General features: G+C 39.1%; 2 protein-coding genes across 3 annotated transcripts in view; one reads left to right on the forward strand and one right to left on the reverse strand.

Annotated features, from left to right (window-relative positions):
* Positions 1-9,719, reverse strand: part of LOC140229354 (stress-activated protein kinase JNK-like) — a 67,609-nt gene extending 57,890 nt beyond the window's left edge. For both annotated transcript variants that reach the window (XM_072309642.1, XM_072309641.1), the window contains exon 1: positions 9,580-9,719. The gene's annotated coding sequence lies outside the window, so the exon portion shown is untranslated. The remainder of the gene's footprint in view (positions 1-9,579) is intronic.
* Positions 9,720-15,840: 6,121 nt separating this feature from the next.
* Positions 15,841-22,988, forward strand: part of LOC140229355 (bifunctional heparan sulfate N-deacetylase/N-sulfotransferase 1-like) — a 68,385-nt gene continuing 61,237 nt past the window's right edge. Inside the window, exons 1-2 of the mRNA XM_072309643.1 lie at positions 15,841-15,883; positions 18,136-19,580. Of these exons, the coding sequence (XP_072165744.1) occupies positions 18,489-19,580 (1,092 nt within the window). The 5' untranslated portion in view covers positions 15,841-15,883; positions 18,136-18,488. The remainder of the gene's footprint in view (positions 15,884-18,135; positions 19,581-22,988) is intronic.

Here is a 22,988-nt window from a genome sequence, read left to right on the forward strand (position 1 = left end):
CTACCTGCCCACTGCTCCTCATCTTATCGTGAGCCATCAGCCATCCTCTTCCAACGTGTGTGTGTGTGTGTGTGTGTGTGTGTGTCTGTGTGTGTGTGCATATCTGCTAATCACTGACTTTAAAGTGTCATCTTAACCAGGACTTCCAGCCATTTTGGTATCGATCATCAATTACTCAATATCTGCAGTATAATAATTACATCAGCAGGGAATCTGGAGGGGAAAGGTGTTTTTTCTCTTTCAAGCAAACCATACAACCATGTAGATCATATTAAAGTGGAAGAGATATTACAAAAGTGTATGATGATACCAAAGTCAAATACAAACTGAATCTTCAATGTGCATTCAAGAACAGATACAGTGCATATTGTCATAATTCAATTTGCTCACCTGTGGTGTGAATACAATTTCAGCATTTCAATTTCCATGTGTTGGATACAAAATAGGTTCCCAGCCAGCTCTAATGCCTCTTTTCTATGGGAGATATCAGTGCATCTCCAAAGAAGTTTATATATTTATGAATGTGAAATAACTCTGACAAGGCAGGGGGGATCAGCATCTTCCGGTTGAAGGGTCTCACTCACATGGCACAACGATGAATGCTCCCCCAACAGTGCGCAGTTGGTATTCTCTTCCTGACAATACTCAATCTCTGCCTTCTCATAAACTCAGGCAGGTCGTCCATGAATTTCCATCCATCTCATCAAAGAAGGGAGGCCAGGCACTGTCCCCAATAAACACTGAGGCCATCGGAAACAATCAAACCGACCCACACTGGCAGGACGAGGGGGTCAGGTCACGCATTCACTTTAGTTGATGGACTGGTCCAGTGGAGAAGGATACCCTGTCCTCACATAAATCACAATTACGCAAAGCTGATGAAGGCAGGGGTACATGTGGCAAGTGCACATCTGTGCTTCCTAATTCTCTGCAACATGGCTGACAATGAAGAAAAGTCTCAACATTGAACCACACACTAATAGATGTCTGTTTCAACAAAGCAGCACAAACAGTGAACTACTATAATAGGGATCGTCTATTCTCACATTGACAATATCACTGCACAAGCTCGATTGTGGCAGGAATTGTTGAGCAGTGAAGCATAATCCTGCACATCTACATGAAATTTTATTCTAAGCGATGCACTTGTCACAGTTGCATGTTTCACAGTCCTGAAGCCAACCATAAGAGCATGTACAATGTACAGAGGTTTACTCGCACAATACTATAGTAGTTCATCAGGAGTTCATTGTGTCATTTTTCTTTCTCTTGTGTTGTATTTAACAGATTCAAGACACACTTCACACTACACTTCATGACATCCTCCCCAGTGCAGACACGATTGCCACAAAGATCATGTGTGTGTGTGCAGAATGAGCACTGTTTAGAAGGAAATAGTCGCGGGAAAAGTAAACTAAGATGTGATACATCTCTTGTACTGGTCACAGTATCACACGTGATGCAACGGATGTTTGGAAATGATCACAGTTCACTGTTCCATCCTGGCTTTGTTTTAAAATGAGATGAAATCCAAGTTCATATGACCAGGCATCGAGTAGGACACACATTGAAATGGCTTATGAAATGTCATGCCACTTCTGGTTTATACTTGACAAAAGTCAATATTCCTTGTCGGCAACACGTAAGGAATCTGGAAATACTTCAAAGGTCTCCTTTCAATTGTGTACCAGGCACAGAAATATGAAATGAGGAATATTCATGGTCAATGCAGGCAGTGCACGCATTCCATAAAATTTGATCTCTCCGTCATCAAAGTGTCTCTCTGTTCAACACACCGAGAGCGCGATCGCGGGAGAGGGGTGATGCGGGGATGTCAAACACACGGGTCTGCTGATTCACCATCTTTACTCCCACCGATGGCGTAAGCCTGAGTCACTGTTTTAGCAATGCTTTGGAGAAAGGAATGATTCACGGTGCTCTATTTGAGCCACTTTCGATCAAAGTCACAAAATGGACAACTGATTAATTCAATGATAAGGGATCAATTATCTCTCACACATCAGGGATGGCAGAATAATTTCAAACTGATTACAGAAATATTATACAGCTCATGTGTCATATTTGTTTATTTGAACTTCACTGGTCAGATGGTGGTTACTCCATTGTAGCACTAGTTGATGGTTATATTGATAATTCATGCAATCACTGATAAAACAGTGTACCGGTATACAAAAAGCATTTTACAGAATTATACAGGGCCTCTTATTGCTACAATTTAATGTATCTGCAAATATGCCTGATGGAGGAGGATTCTAAATTGAAGAGAGAGCTCATGCAAACAGGAATACCAAGAGGCCAGGATTAAACGAGGGCATCGCACAAGATCTTCACAAATCACATGGCAGGGACATACATTGTAACACGCCCTCCTCTCTGGCATATCATGCACAGTACACACACATGTACCTTCTGAGCCATGCACGAAGAGCAGGGGTCTGAAGAGCATGCACTACTTACAGCATGTACAATACAATTGAAAACACCCTGTTAAATGGAAAAAAAAAATCATCCAGGCAAATTTACTTGCCCCCTGATTACACAGAGCATACACCAGGGTTTCAATTCAGATTTTCAATAACTAGGGTACAAAAAAATAAAGAGCAAATGGCAACGTGGAATGAAGAGAGATAAAACTGAGAAGAAGAAGAAAAAAAATCTGTATGCTCAAAATACGGGCTTCGTCTATCCCCCTTCTCATCGCTACCAACTGCACATCCCTCCAACTCCCTTGCATAATTTATGTGAGCCGTGCGAATAAAGTGAGGGGCCTTCCAGAGGCAATTATGCTAATGGCGTCAGCGGTGCCCCTGGCAGGGCATGGACAGACTCCACGAGATGGGGACAAGAGAAATTGGGAGGGGGAGCTGGGGACAGGGGACGAGGAGATAATAACGGCACATTTCTAATTCAGCCCAATTTGGGAAGGAAGGTTATTGCATTGTCGGGGATATATATCTAATTTGGACACTGTTTCATCCGCCTTGAGAACAAAAAGGGTAATACAGGCATAACAGACAGATCTTGAGACAGAGTGGGCAAGCACTTGTCTCTGTAAGAGTAATGGTTACATCACTAGCTGCTTTTTCCTTTTCAACTGCCATGGCTGTGCTGTCTCGAGTATTGTAATATAGGAAAGCCTCAATAAACTGTTCATTGACTACTTGGACATACAATTGTATTACAGGCCAACTTGTGGAAGGAGTAAAAGTGTGCCAATACAATATCATTAAAAAAGATATTTATTCATGGAAAATGACCAAAGAAAAGGGATTCCATCAAAAAAAACAAAGAAGATACTGATTCATACTTTTCTGTCACTTGAGATTTGAAGTGCATTGATTGACATTGTGTCAATGTCTGGTTTAACCCTTTAGAACCTGAACCTGTTGGCACCCGGAGGTTTCTTACAATTTCATCTTTTAGTCACTGAAGAACGCAGCAATTTTTGCACAATTCACAATTTTGATTGGGTTTGAACAAATCGACCATGTTTAATACATAAAGTAACAACAGATAAAACGTAAATTGCACAGTAGGAAGGTACTATGATGATATACACTGTACGTGTTGTACATGAACATGAACCATACACAGAAACACATACATTTTTACACACTGTATCACAGCCAGACATACACACACACACACACACACACACACACACGAAATGGAGACAATGAGAGATGCAGTGATTTCAAGGGGTAGCCTGAGGTAGTTATGGGTGCTACAGGGTTAAAAGCCTATACCCATTGGTACGTCAACATTGTGGTCTTATACTGACTGTGACATACATGTACAGGTTCTACAATTACAGTATAAAAAAAATGCGTGTTAAAAAAAAATCTACAAATTTTAACAACCCACTTGTGACATAACCTGCCACAAATAAAAAGCAAAAGGTAAATAAAAAAGAAATGATCATATGAAAATACAGTTGTAGAAGCACAAGGAACAATCAGACTGATTATCATGCCTGTGCACTGGACAAATGTTACTTCTGGAACTGTTGATTTAGAGTACATGAAGTTAAATTTTAATGAATTTCTATGGTACACAAAGTAAGTTTACTAATGTATTTCAAACTCATTACTACAATGCACAGCCTGAGAACCTAAAATTTGTACTGTAGTTTGAATCTATCTAAGTCCTTTGTTCTGAGTAAATATATCTTGATACCTACTTTGAAATCAGTTTGCATGCATTTGTTGTTGCTCTGTCAGACGATCCGCATGCAAGCTTGTGTAGTTCCTGGAAACACTGTTTGTTGCAGTAACATGCACATAACTGGCAATGTTAGTAAACTGGTCTACTTGATGCTCTACGATAGGTCTTCATACAATGACACCCACTGATTCCCAATACAGGTGGGCCATTGTACAACTGTAGTTTATTTCCTTGACATTTTCACCCACTGATGTCAATCAGTCAGTGCTACACTTGTACATATTGTTTTGTTGTTCTTCTTCTTAACTTCTACAAGTATAGTAATAGCATAAATTTATATCTAACTGTACAATTGTACAATAACAAGAAAAGAACAAAAAGAAAATTTGTAAACAAAATTTATATTGTACAACATACAATTGGTATTGGCATACTCTGTGGCAACGTCCGTTTCATGACACTTCCATAGCACTGTGAAATGAAACTGTCAAGGCTTACAGAGAGGGCTTGGTACATTGTAGTTACATATTACTGTATGTGTACTTGAAAGTCCCTTTGAGCAAGGTTAATATTTGATTGCAAGGTTGTGTAACACACATTGTATGCAATCATAAAGATACATGTACAAGTATGTACATGGTAGCTCGTGTCTACACTGTTGTTATTTAACAGTGATTGGGCAAACTTCGAAAATGTGTGGAAATTACAACAAAAATATAAGCAATAGTTGGACACCAAAAAGGCATGTGCCCAAAATATGTTGGCATCTGATGACAGCTCTTGAAAGAAGAAAGCAATTTATAAGGTCTGTACATCTTTACTGGATAGGGGTCCCATACGAGACATGTACAATGTACTGTATTGTGTACATATGAAGCATACAGTACTCAGTAATACAAAACTTGGAGTTCCTAACATTATGTACGATGACTATAAAGTGTATTCATTATGAAGAGTGGTTGTTTGTGTTTTTATGTAAAGGTGCACAAATATGTATGTGTGCAAGCTTGTGTGTAACTTTATTTGCAATCAAGTACACAGCAAATCATACTAATACAATCATAATCATACCAAATCAAACTATAAAAACAGCATATACTGTAGGTTTTGAGAGATGTTGATGAAGCAGATGTGAGTACACGTATGAGAAATTGTGTCTAGTTCCTACAGGAAAAGGATGTGTGAATGATGAACAGAACTGTGAGCATTCCTGTTTTGTGTTTCCCAACAAAATATCAATAATGAATATATCAAAACAAATGCAGACTTGATAAAGAATACACTGCACATGATCTTTGTGCATTGTATCTGCATTTACAGTTTCAATACTTGTAATAAAAATTGTTACTTCACACTACCAGGTGTGTTGATTACTGTAAAACGAGGAATGTTCGTGTGCATTTTAATTTCGCAAATTTTGCGAGGGCCAAGATTCACGAAATTAAAATGCACACGAAAAATCTTGCCTACACTATACCCAATGAATGTTAGAGGCAACTCACGAAAATTTCATGCCGCGAAAAAGGCCGTCGGCTCCAATTCACAAGAATTTCATGCCGCGAAAACATTGTTTTACAGTATAGAGATAATGAGAGAAGAAGGGGGGAGGGTAGAGGGGATGAGAGGAAACTTGTTTGTAACATTTCTGAGCGAGGATTTTTGGCACTTGTTTTAGTTTTTTGTTTTAACTTTCTACTACAAGCTCCTAAAATACACCTCTGATTGCATGGTCACCAACAAAGACCATCAACTGTATTGTGATTATATCTTTGCTATGATGAAGGGGACATCTTTGAAAATATGTCAACAGGTTTGCAATTACATGTACGTCTGCTACAGATATTTCTCCTGTTTGCAATAGAAAGAAATTGGATGGTAAATTGGTATTGAGCACACATGATAATCAAGTGTTCTTACATTTTCCACAGAGTTTAGAATGCCTCAGGCAAGCCAAAATGAGGGCTTCACATGCTGAATAGATGAAATTACACACATGCAAAGTTCGACATGTCATATAACACTTAAAATTGATTTGTGTAGGATTAGAAAGGAGTGGTAATGACTTGTTTAGACAGTACTTACACACTATGCAAACAAAGACACATTGGTTTGTTGTTTTTTCTTCTTCTTGGAATGGAAAGTACTATGTACAGTCCACCATCGGGTGGATATAGTCGTACGATTTGGCAGTTCTGATGTCGTGTACATGGATGTACAATGTATTTACAGTGACTTTAAACACATTTCAATATGTGCAGCTAAAAACAATGCTCCTCTATCAATGAAGCAGGACGCTCTGCACCTCCCTCTTGAAGAGGTTTGCAGAGGCGGTTTTTCTGCCAGGGTCTTTCATAACTTGAGAGCATCTGGGAAAAAGGATCTCTTTTAGATCTTCTTTCAATACTAGTTCAGTGCACAACTAGAAAAGGGCGCTTTTAACAGTTTTCCTTGATGCCTGTACTAGATTAGAACCTGAAAGGCTCAATGAAAATTGTTAATTTTACTGCACAATAAGTCTTTTTGATGAGCTTAATTGAGCATTATATCTTCAGTTTGCGTAAAGGTGGGTCTCCTGAAGTTACTGTACTTGTTGCTACAAAGCAACAAAAGTACAGTGTAACTAACATTTTCTTGTAAATCACAAGATTGACAGGTACATGTGTGCCTACATGCATACAATGTATGGTTGAGGGGTCTAGATATCGCGCACGAAAATTTGTGATGCTCTTATAATAAAAATTATTCCACAATCGTACCTGAATTTCTCAATAAATATCACGAAAACGCAGAAAAATCACCTCCCAGAATCTCCTGATGATACGATGACGGAGTAGTGCGCTGTCGCCGTTTGTATTTCGGACTTAATTTTATGCGTTCGATTTCTCGGGGTATGTAAAGGTTGTGCAGCTGCCCTATGTAGTTTCATGCGTGAAAGTGTCTGCCCCTCTCTGCGGCTGTAACATGCTTCGGCTTTCGTAGAATATTATAAACGATCGATCGAACAAATTACGAATTCTATCGGCTACAATCATACGAACGAGACAAGCGAGACGACACGTCTAGGCTACAACATCCTTAAAAAAGATTTTAAGCTAAGGTAGGTAAATTATAAGGTACAAAATTGGAAATTTAGTGAAAAATTTGTTCCAAAAAATTGGAAATTTAGTGAAAAATTTGTTTGAAATCAAAATTTCTAACCTGCTTCCTTCTCATGTTTAGCGGTTGTCAGGTATGTTTATTCCATGGGCGTATCGGCAAATTTTGCGCTTAGTCCTACGCGTAATATTGCTTGCTATACGCAGTTACGCTCTGCGCGATCATTAAGTCCCTGCACAAGAGCTAGTACCCTTACTATACATGTATTTTCATGACAATGGCAGTAACTACATTTTTCATTTAACAGTGACCATATCCACATAAAATCTATTTGTGTGATTTTGTATACCGGTACACAAATCCACACTTGACCAAAAAATTGTTCTTGTATGATGATACATTGTATGCATCGCACATTGCCTACTGTACTCGGAGGTAGGCCACAATTATTGGTTGTCTTTGAGATACCGACATATTGTATGTGTACAATGTGTACTTCTCCCCTCAAATTTTTATGCTCTTGACAGTGACATGCCATGGGTCGCCTAACGATTACCAATGCATGTATTTCAGCTATCAAGTATTTGGACATTGTAATTCTCTTGAGAAAATCACTAAACAGAATGCACACACACACGAATGCACACACACACACACACAGACAAATCTGCAAGTGCTAATAATTTTGCACATTTCTAATAATTTTGGTGATACACATGCCCCTATGCTGACTGCTGAATAATGGATTATTTTTCTCATTTCTCGTGCAACCATGATAATCCTTACAGTTTCGAGACATTCAACAGAAAAAGTTTGGTCATACTTGATGTAGCATGTGAGAAATACAGTATAGCATAAAGTTTGTATCAAAACTACTGTAGGGTCTATTGTACAAAAGTATGCACACAGAGTGTCTCACAGCACACACAATGATTGTTCACTTTCTGTTCTTTTTTTTACCACTGCATGACACATTTTCTACATAAAGTATGTTAACACAAACAATTATTCTAAATCAAAACCACAGAAAATAAGAGGTGTTGGCTTTGGCAACTAGTCATTTATACAAGCACTAGACTTTTTAATCTAATATACTGTACACAGACCATAAATATCATTATTAGTCTATTTTTCTTTCTTTTTTAATGCCTAGACTGTCTGCATGAACGAGGGTCCCTCGGAAAGGATATAAAATTGAGGTTACATGTGTGAGATAATTCTTAACTTATGCACATACTGTAAAAGATCCTGCTTCATTCATTCATTCATCTGCTTTGAAAATGCATTTGTTTACAGTGTACGACATATAAGCAAACATGAAACTTGGTACCATCACTACTTATGTATAATTGGAATTGTATGTTTTTGTATAATCTCTTCATTTTTTTAGCGCATAGGGACATTATCACTTTGTGTTATGCGCTATATAAGCACCGTCGATTATTATTATTCATCCATTGCAAAGGGCGGCAGCAGGGTGCTATCCCAGTGAAATGGCCCAAAGTGCACCAGTACCTACCTACCACCCCCCCCCCCACATACACACACACACACACAACAGTGCATAATCTTCAAGCATGAAGCAGCCTGAGCTGCACTTAATAACACACACACACACACACACACACACACACAAAAGCCTTTCATCAGTTGTGCAAGTAGACACAATCTTACAAGCCAAGGTTCTGCACGTTGAAGAATTGGTACCAAAATACATTGATACAATCGGTAGAAATATGGTTCCCTAGAGCTTCTATTGCATATTGATTGGGATCTACATTGTACCTTTGCTTTGGCCAGTGCTAAACAGGTCTAACGTTAAGTAGTAGTAGTGCAGGGCCTGCATAAGCTGCGTCTGCAACATGATTCGATACTAAAAAAAACCTCGGGCTTCTATCCATTATGTGACTATGACCATGATACAAAACAATACTTCCACAGACTAAATTGCTACTTAAGTGTGTATGGTATGGAACACAATTCAGCTTGGGACATACACACAAATGTCACAGAGCTCAGTTAGTATCACTGATGTCACACTAGAACACTACAGTCGTCTACATCAGTTGTAAAAACTTGTACGATAGCTGGTAGATTACAAATCTGCAATGCACCAACTAACGAGTTATTCTCCACGGGCAGCCGTAGAAGCACATAGAATCTAGTAAGCCTGTGTCTCCACCGATACCTTAGTCCTTAATTGATTTGTGTGGGCTGGTGATAAAAATGTAATAGTCGGAACAGAACGACGATAAACATAGCAAACTGAACATTACTGGAAAAGTGATACACACTTACCGACTTGTACAGTATGGATATTGTTTCGCAAGATCGCCCGTACACCCTTGAGTGTTAGCAGGATAGAATCTTGATGTAGATAGTGTACAGATCTATGCTAAACTGGCTTCACTGATGCAGGTTTGTCACTCGAGAATCATAGGATTGGGATAGTACACATAATAATATGCTGTTCTAAATAGGCAATTGACGTCATTTCAATTTCGCTTGATCCGCTATTTTGAGACTGAAGTTGTCGCTGAGTAATACGTAAAAGGTGCAATAAATCCCTTTGCTGGTGGTGTCAGCGAATTTTCACAAGCTGAACCGAACAGGTCGCCAGTAGAGAACGCTATAGCAAATTCACTTCATCGACGAAGAGCTTGGGTCATGTGGTATCGTGTATTGTTTTTGTCTGGTATCTTCAGGCATTCGACGTGGTTATCATCACGTCATATCATTTGTAAATAAATCATTAAGTCATAGTGATATAATTTCATGCATTTTATAAACGATACAATTTGCAGAGTTGTGATCCTCATCACTGTTTTCTGATTTTAATAAAGTTTGTACCGTTTTGTTTGTATGATTTTTACTTTTGCTTCTTCTCTTTGAGTTCAATTTTCCATCCAACAATAAAGCGACTCTTTTTTTTTTGGTTAAATTTCTGTTCTATCAAATGGTGAGAGGAAAGAGTAAGCATTTAGTATCAAACCGTATTCTCTAACGTCATAAATAATACTTACGTGTGTATGTAAAAGATTGATCACATAAACCAATGTTTCAGAAGGTAAACTTTAATACGACACTGGAATTTTTTAGATTAAATCTTTCCGAGAGTCAGACAAGAGAGAGAGGGAAAAATTGTGTGACTGACGAACAAGAGCTCTAACAAGTTATTTTTTAAGGGAATCAATCATTTGTGTTCATTTGGATTGCCATGAGAGAGAAATACAAGATGATGACTAAACGAACAGCAAATCGACCACTTTTTTTTTTTATTAAGAACACGCCAAAATAATAATCCACTTTCGTTCTGTCATAGTGAACTTCATTCAATGGTGCAAACTCAAAACAGCAGACTAACATATCAATATCCTGCTTTAGCCAGCTAACGAACATGAGGTCAACAATGACAGATTATTTTGATAAAACAGCGATGATCGATTGAGTACAATTAAGTACTTGATATAGTTTATTATTTGGTTATTATTGCGGCGTTGAGTATATGAACGCATCAGTACTGTACAATTTTGTACACTACATAAAAATTAAAAATTTAACACGATGACAATCCCAAGAATTATTTTGTAATATTTTGTAATATGTTTGAAATGTCGCGCAGCTAGCGAACAATAACTCAATCTTCAATCTTAATCAAGAATGGATTATGGAATCGAAATAAGATATTGTTTAAAACAAAAAAGAAGTAACTGTAACCAGATGCCCTCCGATCTATTTCCCACTTCTCCTCTCCTATAGCCTTGTATACCGTTATCCCCCAATACACCCCTGTCGGGCACTTCGTTCTTCATAAGTTCTCAATCACTTCTCACACAAGCTAGTACAAACGACAGACATGATGCATGCAGAGAGTATAGTTGGTTAGTTAGTTAGTTAGTTAGTTAGTTAGTTAGTTAGTTAGTTAGTTAGTTAGTTAGTTGGTTAGTTAGTTAGTTAGTTAGTTAGTTGGTTGGTTATTCAGTTAGTTAGTTAGTTAGTTTGTTTGTTTGTTTGTTTGTTTGTTTGTTTGATGTTTTGATACTAAATATATGTGTCTAAATCGATAGCATATCACTTTCCAGTCCGGAAGGTGGACGCTTAAAAATGTATAATAAATTGTTGTTTTCATTGGTGTTTAACACAGATCTTCAGTAAATGTACGGAGGCACGCACACAAAAAACCCACACGCACACACAAAATTCAATTACATCCATGGAAATGCATCCAGTTGAGTAGCAAAGATGTAGTCAGCAGAGAAGCATTCAGTAACAACGCCATCTTTTGTCTGACTACCGACATTCTGTTAGCAGCCTTCGCCTTTGATGATCAATGGACAAGGGAAGTGATGAGGTTGTTACAGTTTTTGTTGCACGTCGCCACGATCCTGTCTCATGATCATTGACTATGATATCCCGTAGGTCCACACGCGAAAAGCCCACAATGGTCAAATTCATTTACAAAATCGACTCACATCAAACAAATTATTTAAAAAAAAATCTAAAATGTTCATTCAAATTGGAAAAAAAATGGTCATTTTGTTTTATTAATAGTCTGCATTCATATTTACATTTATGAGTGATATCGTTCGCAGTTACAATTGAAAACTTGATCATCGCATCATTTTTCTCATTACCTTGCATGCACATAAATCCTTAGCTCAGATTTCTCTGTTGAAAACATGTTGAAAACAAACTAAAAATAAGGATATACATTTTTCACAATATACCCTGTTAAAATTGATATAGTGACTTTTTATAGCATGAGGGGTGTTCTTATATAATTATTTCCAACTTTTGACAACGAATGATTATTGTATACACTTAGACACCTATATGTTAACGTAAATTGGAGGGACAGTTTGTGATTCTATGGAGCCCTAAGTTCATGAAGTTCATCTGTCTTATATTTGATGAGTTGGTCCTATGCCCGCTATCACTGTTACGAAAAATATTAGAATCTCAGAAATTCCATAACTTTCTTGTGAATACTTGATTATAGTATATTTTCTCCATTCTGTTTGTTTGACGTTACCATTTTTGTATTCTCATCAAACTTGAACATCACGTGGAACTATCCCTTGCACACGGCACACCGAGTCAGAACTGACCCGGAACTGGGTCCGTTGGGGTCATACACCGTTCCGGGTCAGAAATGACAAGGAATGGGGTCAGATATGACCCATTCAGAGTCATGAATTGGGTCAGGGTGACCCCATTCTTCATGACCATATTCCAAGTCATTTCTGACCCGAAACGGTGTATGACCCCAACAGACCCAGTTCCGGGTCAGTTCTGACTCGGGATTTTTTAGAGTGCATTTTCCTTAATTTGTACCAAGATCATTTCGTGCTTTTCTGAATTCTGTCATCTTGAATTCACTTGATAAAAAAAGAAGATATTACATGCCCAAGCAATAACGTAGGACATGAATACAGTGTATAATTATGTAGAACTTACATGCAAACACAGATAAATCATTTTTTTATCAACTTGGGATATTTGAGATTGAAGCTGATGAAAAGCAAAGAAAATGATTGAAATACATGTTATATTCTTATGATATCTTCAAAAACTAATTTACTTGTCATGTAGAATATGCGTGTAGTATCATTAAAGATATTTCATATTCTTTATCTGATGATAACGTTATTTTTCAACAAAATCAAACTGGTGTGTATCTGTTTTGCAATCACTCTAATCTTCATGTATACACTGTGTAAAACTCATTTACTTGTACACGTAAAAAGCGAACGTTTATGCTGGGAGTGCTTTGTAAACCTGTCAACGTTTTTTCAAATATATTAGGTACAATATTATATTTCGATGGCATTAGATTTCCGGATTGCAAATGCGATTGAAAACGTTCTTATAATCATCTATGTAATCTCTTTTTCTGCTGAATCCGATAAAGATCCGATATTGATCGAGGTGATCGGATGAAAGACTGATATAACCACCCGATATCTGCCAGTTGTTTTCACTGCGGCGTCCGATTCACGAGGGTGAGTTGATGACGCTAAGTCCAGACTTCCAACAGTCGCCCGACACCAATCTGACCAATAGGTTAGAAATCGGATGGTAATCGAACCCTGACCCCATTATAATGGGCGTTGTTTTTTTCCCCCGTCAAAATCGGAAATCGTGTATAAAAGTGGGTCATATGGACACCCCTTCAAATGCTGCAGCCCTGGCTGTGTTACAGTTCGTTATTCTGAAGGTTCTTTAATCCGAAAATGTACAGTTATAAGCTACGTTATTCTACAGGTTCGTTAATCTGAAAATTAAGAAAAAAAAAAAAGGAAAGCAAGAAAACCATTTCAAAACTAAATGAGTCCGTCAATACCCATCTTTTATTCGTTTTTGGGTTAACCAATCTTATTATTTTCGGACTAACGAACCTTCGGAATAATTACGACCTTTCGGAATATGTCACAAATGTTCTTATCAACGAACTCTCTTTCGTTTTCGGATAAACGAACATCATCTATTAGGAAAGGGACTTTGTGTGTTTCGGAATAACGCACCTTTCGATCAAAAAACCTTCGGAATAATAAAATTATTCTCTACGAACATCACCCGTGTTTTCATGCTACATCAATTCTGTGCAACAAAGGCTGTGGCCCTTGAGGTTGATGGACGATGGTGGTTGATGGGGTAGCAGTACAACTGTAGAAGTACATGTACGATAGGCAGCCGACACTTGAGGTGGAGGCACAGGATAGTCTCCAGGCACTTAATTTGATCTATCAATAAGTTTTGATTCATCCATGTAACATTCAATAATATTAAGACACAAAATGAAATCACTGCATCTGGACTTCACAGTTTAGTCCGAGAACGGTTTCACGTCCGATCCGCTACGTTTCGCGAACTCGTCTCTGCTACACAGTTCTACTATCATTGTTATTGTCTTCATTATTCACTATTTCATAATTATAGGCTACGTCATAGCCACAGTGTATATGACAGAAAACAAATATGATGGGAGCTGAGATAGTAACAAAAAGTGTAACGCGTGACAGCTGTTGACCAGTCCGAGAAAAATCCTCCGATATTCATTATAAGCTCTGCTGGACTGAGTGCTCATAGAAAATTCGTTGATTTTTTTTTTCAACAACGTTGATAGCAAAGAATACGATAACAGCAACAAACGGTGTTGGCATCATACACAAAGGAAAAATGGACTCGTTGTTAAACAAACAAACAAACAAACAAACAAACAAACAAACATCAGAACTCATCCACGATTACATCCTTTTATGACGGCTATATCTCTGCGATTGGGTCTAGGGCAATTACCCCATGGAAAATTTCCCCAGACCTTTCCCCTGGCCCCAACCCTAATCCTAATCAAAACCCTAACCCAAACTCTAACCCTAAACCTAACCCTAATCTTTACTCTAATCCTATCACTTTAAACCAGTATTTTTCCGGAGGTAATTGTCGGGGGGGGGGGGGGGGATAATTGCCTGATATGTTGCGGTTATATAGCAGAAATAAATTTGATCAAGGCCGAATGAGAGACTATCACAGGAAAAAAAAACAACAACAACAACTATCAATGTTAGCGTGTGGCAGGAATCTCTTATATTTTCTTTTTTTTTTTTTACGAGTGTGGGAAGATTGGTGGTTGTCACCTCTGAGTCCCATGCGAAGAGATGCGCACTTGCACTTGGTAATTCTAGTCGCCTCTGTTTACATTGCTTTTCCAAGAAACCGGAACTAAACTTGGTGAGTACGCGCTGCCAGGGCGCAGCTACGCGCTGCCAACAATGTATCATTTTACTATAAAAAAGAAATGTATCTTGTGTGTGCGTGTATAGCCATGTCTACACCTATCCAAAAACTTGTAGTTATACTAACTACGAGCGCAAATATGCGTTCCCCTAACCATGACAAAACTTCGATGCCGTTCACACCTACATGCAGTTAGCAAAACCTCGAGGTAAAGATAACTACGAGAGAAAATAAAGGGCGCCTAGTTTGCACATAGGGTTGCACACTATTGTGGAAAAAACTGTGCGTCGTGGTTAACAAAACTCCGTTCACATCTGTCATAGTTTAAGCGCGCTGCCACAGCGCGCTTAAACTACGCGCTTAAACCACGACAACACCCTAAGATATCTTGTGGTGTTGTCGTGGTGTCTTCGCCTTAAGGTTTTGTCGTGGTTTTCTAAACTACATGCGTCTACATCTACGCTAACTTGGAGTTTAGTGCCTCGTAGTTTACAAAACCTCGAGGTTTAGAAAACCTTAAGGTAAAGGGACCTAGGTGTGAACCTCACTTATGTGTGTCTTTATGCACGTGTGATTCATTGGTGTGTATGCTGAGTACTCTATCTGGCTGGCCTCAACTCCAACATAGTGTACGGAAGACGCTCCCATTGCCCATCGCAATTCACGCACTACGTATACTGTACTATACTACATGTACAATGTTGTATATTGAACCTTGCTTGCACTGTGTACAATCGCTTTGCAGCACAACAGTGACTGCTGTGTATTATCGGGATCTGCGGCCAGTCGCACGCTGCATTTATGTACAAAGGCATAGCACTACAATTGGTATGGACGTCATTTGTGTACGTCGTTATCGGGCGAGGTAAGATAAATCTTGAAATATTGTGAATCCGTAGGGTGAATGCCAAGTTACTAAGTTGAAATTACGGTCATGATAGTATCCACTGGCCAGTTGTGGTTGTCATCACGCCATCTCTTTTACCAGCACGACGATGGCTTCGCGCATGTTTTCTACGGGTACCCAGCCGCAGCCGGGTCGCGGGTCAGCAGCCGCCACCCACGTCCCGATCCTATCCTCCGAGTGCTCCTCAACCAACTCCTGCACACGATGTACCATATCAAGATGATTTTTTACTCTCGTTTGTCATAATGTCAGATTGAAACTTTATTGACGCAAAACATGTTGTAACAAAGTGTAATTCTAGCTAGGTAAATTTATATGATTTAATGAACAGAAACCATGCCAGTGCATGTGCAGTAAATGCAGTGTACAATGTAAATTTAAATTTTATGTAATTTACAATTCAATTTATAGAACCTGTGTATTCCATCTGACTTGTGGTCGTGCTGAGTAAAGTGTGTTGTATGTGTAATGGTCTCATGGTGTCTATAATTTTAGGAATACATTTGTTAGGCCTACTGCCATGCCTCATTACTATACAAATAATGACTGCTATGTCTATGACTGAGGCGTGAGGGGCACAGTTAAAATTATGGGCCCAAGGTGATGTGAAAACCGTAACTATGCCCGAAGCGAAGCTGAGGGCATGGTTATGGTTTTCACATCACCGAGGGCCTATCAAGCAGTCATTATTTGTTTTATATACCAAAAATAAAGATTCCGAAATATAGATACCGTAGGCGTAGCATTCGTAATCAACGCTGATCGACAGCGCGGCGGTCGTATCATTGGTGCGTACATACCTTACATGTGATCTATGTGTACGGGGTTGCGACTGTCTGTCTCCAAACGTATTTACAGGGCACAGTCAGTCAACTGTGCCCCTGGCACAGTAAATCATGACGTCATTTTGATCAACAATGGGGCACAGCTATTTTCATGACTCCCCTTTTAACCAATCAGATGAGAGGATTTTATACAGATGAGGTATATAAAGTGAATTATGGCACCTTTGTCCTCCCTGCAAGACTATAGAAATGGTCTATGTGACTCTGCATCACAAAACCAACAAAAAGTCGCTAGACATGGATTTTTAGTTAAGAACAGGTCCGGAAAGACCAGACTCTAAGCTTTAAAATGATGTGTAACTCAATTCAAATGGACTCCCTTAACCCGTTGAGGACAGTTTGATTTTGCTACAACACACACTTCCCATAGACACCTGTCCAAGCATACTCGGGACTTGTCCTCAACGGGTTAGCCTATACTGGAAAGAAAGCATGCACTCTGGAAAAGTGTGAACTGAGAAAAGAGGCTCTGAAGTTTGGGGTCTATTCAAGCGCTTAATCTTTACCAAGCCGCGCTAGCTGTGTGATGAAAGGGACAAAACACAGTATGACAGGATGTAAACCACCGGAGCAACAACAGTACAATGAAGGGATTATCAGATTAAACTGAAATTGAACATGTTCTATTAACACGTTCTGTCCATGATTAATGCTACTCCTACTAGTAACTTTCAAAGCAGTAGCGTCATCCTTTCAAAAGTTATTAGACTTGAAAGTGAAGAGTGAGCAAAGGATTTCAAGAAATGAAAAGGGGTCTCTAAGACATACCTGATCATTCTACTCTCTTTCTCACTTTCCCATTCATGTTATGATCCCAAACTAAATAATGTAGAAGAAGGATAGCTCTTTCAGAAAATATGAAAAACTGAAGATTGACTCGGTTGACCCAATTCACCTTTTTTGAGTCCTCACGTAAAATCAAGGGGTGCAACTTTTTGTTGGTTTTGTGGTGCACGGTCACATATTGAATACTAAAGAGTTTCACTTGAGCTATTTCCAATGGGCCCAATGCCAATGGCAGTATACATTTTAATGATACATTTTCTATCTCATACAATCTTTTGAAACAACCATAAACAGCAGTGGAAATACAAAATAGTTTGTACCTCTACTGATCTTGAAAAATGTGTAAGTCTACCAACCATATCTAGTGTATAGATGTCTAGATCCTATGATTTCATTACCTGCTTCATACTCATTTTCATTTCATATGCCATGTCTTTCTCCAGTGAAACTACCCTGAACTTTACATGTACAAATACATGGAATGAGTATGTTTCATACTGCCCTGCCAATTTTCAGAATGATTATTTTGTGACCATCCATTAAATACAGTACCTTTTGTCTTTGTTTTGATTTTTACAGCTGACCAATGACTGGCAAGTACGGTGTATTTGTGGGGGAAATTAAAGCCCACATAAACATGCAGAAGCAGAAAGGCAGTGAGTGAAGTGAGATCCTTCCAGTATGTAGCAGTATACATCTGAATGGCATTTTACCCTGACATTCAGGGTTACCACAGTATCAGAGAAGAGCAGCTTGTCCAGAATTTCTTGCCAGGGGCTGGATATTCATGCTTGTAAAGCAAGGAACACAATCTATGGAAAATATGCCAGCCAATTTGCTTTACATTTTCTGTGTCCTTTGCAATCGTTCAGGTTAGCGATGCTAATGAACTCGGTTGCTGGGCTTTTGCTACAGTCAAGACATTATTCGTGATGTTCAGCAGCATCAAGTTGGCCATGCGCCGCTGCCTCTTGCCAGGCAGAGCAAGGCGCTGCTTCTTGGTCATCTCTGTGGTCAGCCTGACTTCGCTATGGATGCTCGTGATGCAGGTGTCGCAGCCGAAGGCCTCGTCGGGTCTCGACAAATTCAACAGGCAGGCAGGGATGATGAAAGATGCTCCTTTAGTACGAACAGCAATGCCGTTAAAGGTTACTGCAAAAGAAACAGGACCTATAGGGGTGATACCAGCAAAAGAAATAGCAAGGCAGCTACAAAATCACCACATAGATGATCAGCCTGTTTACAAGACAGTTGGCAAAGTCATAAAAGAAACAGAAGACTGGATACTTGTATTTGTGGAGAGTCCACAGTCAGGACGCTCTATTCTAAATGTGCTATGGTCGCACCGCTTCAAAGTCAAAGTCGTATCAGTCCATGGGAACATGTGGCCGTCGTTGGTCCGTGGTGAGAAAGGCATATTCAATTTATTTATCTTCGAGAGTCTAAAATCGTACGCCCACCTTAGCAGTTTAAAAGCCAAAGTACTTGAGGAGTACTGCTGGACATATGGTGTGGGCATGGTCATTTTCTCCCAGCCAGATGTCGTCAACGATTTCAAGCAAATTCGGCAGTATCCCCTTTTTGTCGACAAACATGTGAGATTAAAAGATCCAATTTTCAACCAGAGTAGCGGAATCCCTCGCATCACGAGAGCAAACCAGAGGTTTGTTGGGAACCTCCCTGGAAACTCATGGACCACCTTTAGGACTAACCATTCCACTTATGTTCCCATCATGGAAGCTAGAGTAGCAGTACCACAACAGAATCTACCTTTGTTCAATGCCAGTGGAGCATCAGAGAGTCGGACCTGTGTGTTATACGATCGGGGCTGGCTGGACGGGATCAAGCGGATATACTTTGGCTACTCAGCAGACCAGTTTATGCTCTCCATGCTTCTCCTGGATAGCATTGCTCACCTCACACAGGGGAGATTGCAGACTGCCCTCGACAGGTACGTCCTCGTCGACATCGATGACATCTTTGTCGGAAAGACAGGAATACGTCTGAAGGAATCCGACGTTGAGGTGAGAGAAAAAAATCATGATGCACAGGAGATCTGTAGATGCTATTTCTTTTTCTATTAAGTGTTTTTTTTTTTTTGTCAAGTGGAGTGTAGGGGTGAATGTCCCTGTATTGCTATGCAAGAATGATTTTTTTTTTATTTTTTAAATCTGATAATATCACTGCTCAGTGACTGCTGGGTTTGTAATTCCAGCTACTGTAAAAGTGGATATTTTCGCGCGACTAATTTTTCGCGCTCGGCGGGGTGAGAAGAGCTTCGCGTGTTTTTAATTCCGCGGAATCAAGACATCAACTACTGGAACCTATGGCAAGCAAAAATATTCGCGTGCTTTTATTTTCGCGCTAGTTTCGGGCTGCACGAAATGCGCGAAAATTTCCACTTTTACAGTACTGTATAGCAGTTTGATGTAGCCAAGCATTATAAATACATGGGATAGTGCTGTTCATCATTGAAGCCCATGTGGGATTTATGATACACATGTACCTACACGTAATTGGTAGAGTTAACACAATGTAATTTTCTTGCAGTGACTTGTTGTACATTCAATGTAGCTCTAAATAATTTATGACCCACTTACCAATTTGTATTAATGCTGTGGTTATGATAATATGTGTATGGCATTACAAAAGAGTGTAATTAAGTACAGTGCACTCCCGTTATAACAAACACGGTTATAACAAAATTCCAGTTACAATGAAGTTAAAATTTAGGCAGCAGCATTATCGGCTCTATTTTTTTGTCATTGTTTATTTGTTCTTTATAACAACATTTTGATATAACAAAAGAAAACGTCCAGTCCGGAGGACTTCGTATAACGGGAGTCCACTGTAGTTCATTATATGTGACCTATCACTCAGGATTCAAAACCTGATGAGAAATACAGAATAAGGTGACTTGTGTAAGAAAAAGGAAATTTTTGTCAGTGAAAAAACATCAAAAGGGTTTGAAAAGTTAGCCATCTCCTGTGTAAATTTTGAAACACGATGTTTTTGTTTTTTGTTTTGGTTAATTCAACACTCTTCTCTCTTCATTAAACATAAAACTCTGGTGTTGATTATTGATCTATTACTGTAAAACGAGGAATTTTCGCGTGCATTTTAATTTCGCGAATTTCGCGAGCGCCAAGATTCGCGAAATTAAAATGCACGCGAAAGTCCTTGTTTACACTATACGCATTGAACGCCAGTGGCATTTCGCGAAAATTTCATGCCACGAAAAAGGCTGTCGGCTCCAATTCGCGAAAAATTCATGCCGCGAATATATCATGTTTTACAGTATTTGCAAATGCCCAATCACTTGCATGTGTATTAGGTCTAAACTTTATCTGCATGATGAATAGACATACCATGGTAGTTTTAATTGCATAGTGGGATTGTACAGTGTACAGTACATGCACTGTTACCTATAATTTGTGTGAAGTGTTTTGGTGGCTTTACAGGCAGAGGTGTGCTGTGGAAAATGCCATTTTGCTGTACATATGCAGCTACATACAGTGAACCGCAGCTGTTTGATTAGTGGCTGTCACTAGTAATCAGCAACCTACTGAATGCAAACTGAATGCCAATTGCTGTGAATATTAACTATATGGCCTTGTTACACTAGAATGAATGCCAAAAGAATGCCGAATTAATAAAAAAATTTGAAGATATGTTCTCATCCGTTGCTAGTAATAGTTTGTAACATGTTTGATGTTCTTTGTATTAATTAGCTATTTGTAGGGATTCGCAGAGATACATGTATACTGGAGATTTTGGACATATTCAATATAAAAAATGGCTCCAGAATTCGGATTGTATGTGTATCTCTGCGAATCCCTATGAATCGCTACATGTACAATGTAGTGTATCCTATATTGTACATACGAAGAACGTCAAACATGTTACAAACTATTCTGGTATTATTTGTAACAATGGATGAGAACATAATATCTTCAAATTTATGAAATTGTTGGGCATCCGCTTTAGTGTGACAGAGTATAACTATAGAGCATCCATGTGGTACTGTATGTACAAAGTTGTACAACACTGTACAATGTAACTGCAGGGAGGTCTCTCTTCCACCTCCTGGTAACTGTATACATGTTTTACATACACAATTACTCCATTCGCAAAGCATTCTCTTCCTATTATTATTGTACCATTATCTTGAGCATTAATTACATGTACAAGACTTTGTACACATGTACAGCATGGAGGAGTGCTTGAGTGGGTTTTTGGACAAAGTTTATAGTATTTTATGGGGGAGGGGCAAGTGCAAGAGTAAAGAGGACACATACAATTTTGTAGGCCAGAATGAGTACAGTACACAGGTAGAGAGGCCTACTGTGCAGGATGTGTCTGGGGAAATGAGAATTCACATCATACATCCTGTAAGTGTGGCAGTCCACAGCAACCACTTTTTTCTCTCTCTCTTTTTCTCCCCTCCCCCCACCCCCTCCTTTCCTACTCTCTGTCTTGTCTGTTTATATTACATGTGTATCAGCATACACTACATGGCTAGTGAGTGATTTTGTTTTAAAAACACAATTGTATTTTTAACATGAACAAATTATGTAAACTATAAAATATAATGTATCATGCACTTGCCATTGTGCATTGTCTTTCAGATTTATACCGTGTACATACTGTAGGCCTATATTCGTATCTTAACTTTTTGAGCAATTGTACACGTTCTCAATTCATTTCATTATCAAGTGTGATAGTCCCACTTTAGAACGAAAGCAAGAGTTTTGTAAGTGTTATGGGAAGTGAGGGTGCTGTCGCACCTGATTGGGCCTTCTGATCAACAAATGAAATGGCCCCTGCCGCAAACAGGTAATACTCTACTTTGTTGGAAAGTCCCCACCGCTACAAAATTTATTAAATCACAAGATTGTGGACATTGCTGATATCCACATGTGTGATAGAAAAGATTACGTTGTACAGTACTGTACAGCTGTACTTGTGCTACATGTATTTATATGCCAGCAGGGGTATGACAAATGCAGTAAAAACCTGCAATATCATTTCTCCCTGCCTGTAGACAAAACTAGACAAGTTCCAGGTTGACTTCAAGGACTTGACACTGACTGCTGAAGTGTTTGATGCAGTAGCTGATATGACTCAGTACAGGAGATTGCTACTACCTAGGGAATTGTTTTTGAAGTTTGGATATGGAGGTTGGGGATGGATTGGGGGGGGGGGAGGGGGAAGGTAGAGGGTGTAGGTGTGGGGGGGGGGGTTAGTGACGGGAGATGTGATTGTATTGACTTGAGTTTGCTATTAGAGATGTAGCTCTCGGGGTATGTCAGTGGGACCGACGCTTCCTCCCTCACATTTGTGTTCTTACAGTGACTGCATGACTAATGTTTTCCAAGTCGAGGTACTGTACCATGGTGGTCGGGGAGTTTTGCAACCCATTTGTGCACTGT

This window comes from Diadema setosum, chromosome 5 (assembly GCF_964275005.1).
Source record: "Diadema setosum chromosome 5, eeDiaSeto1, whole genome shotgun sequence".
NCBI classification, from domain to species: Eukaryota; Metazoa; Echinodermata; class Echinoidea; order Diadematoida; family Diadematidae; genus Diadema; species Diadema setosum.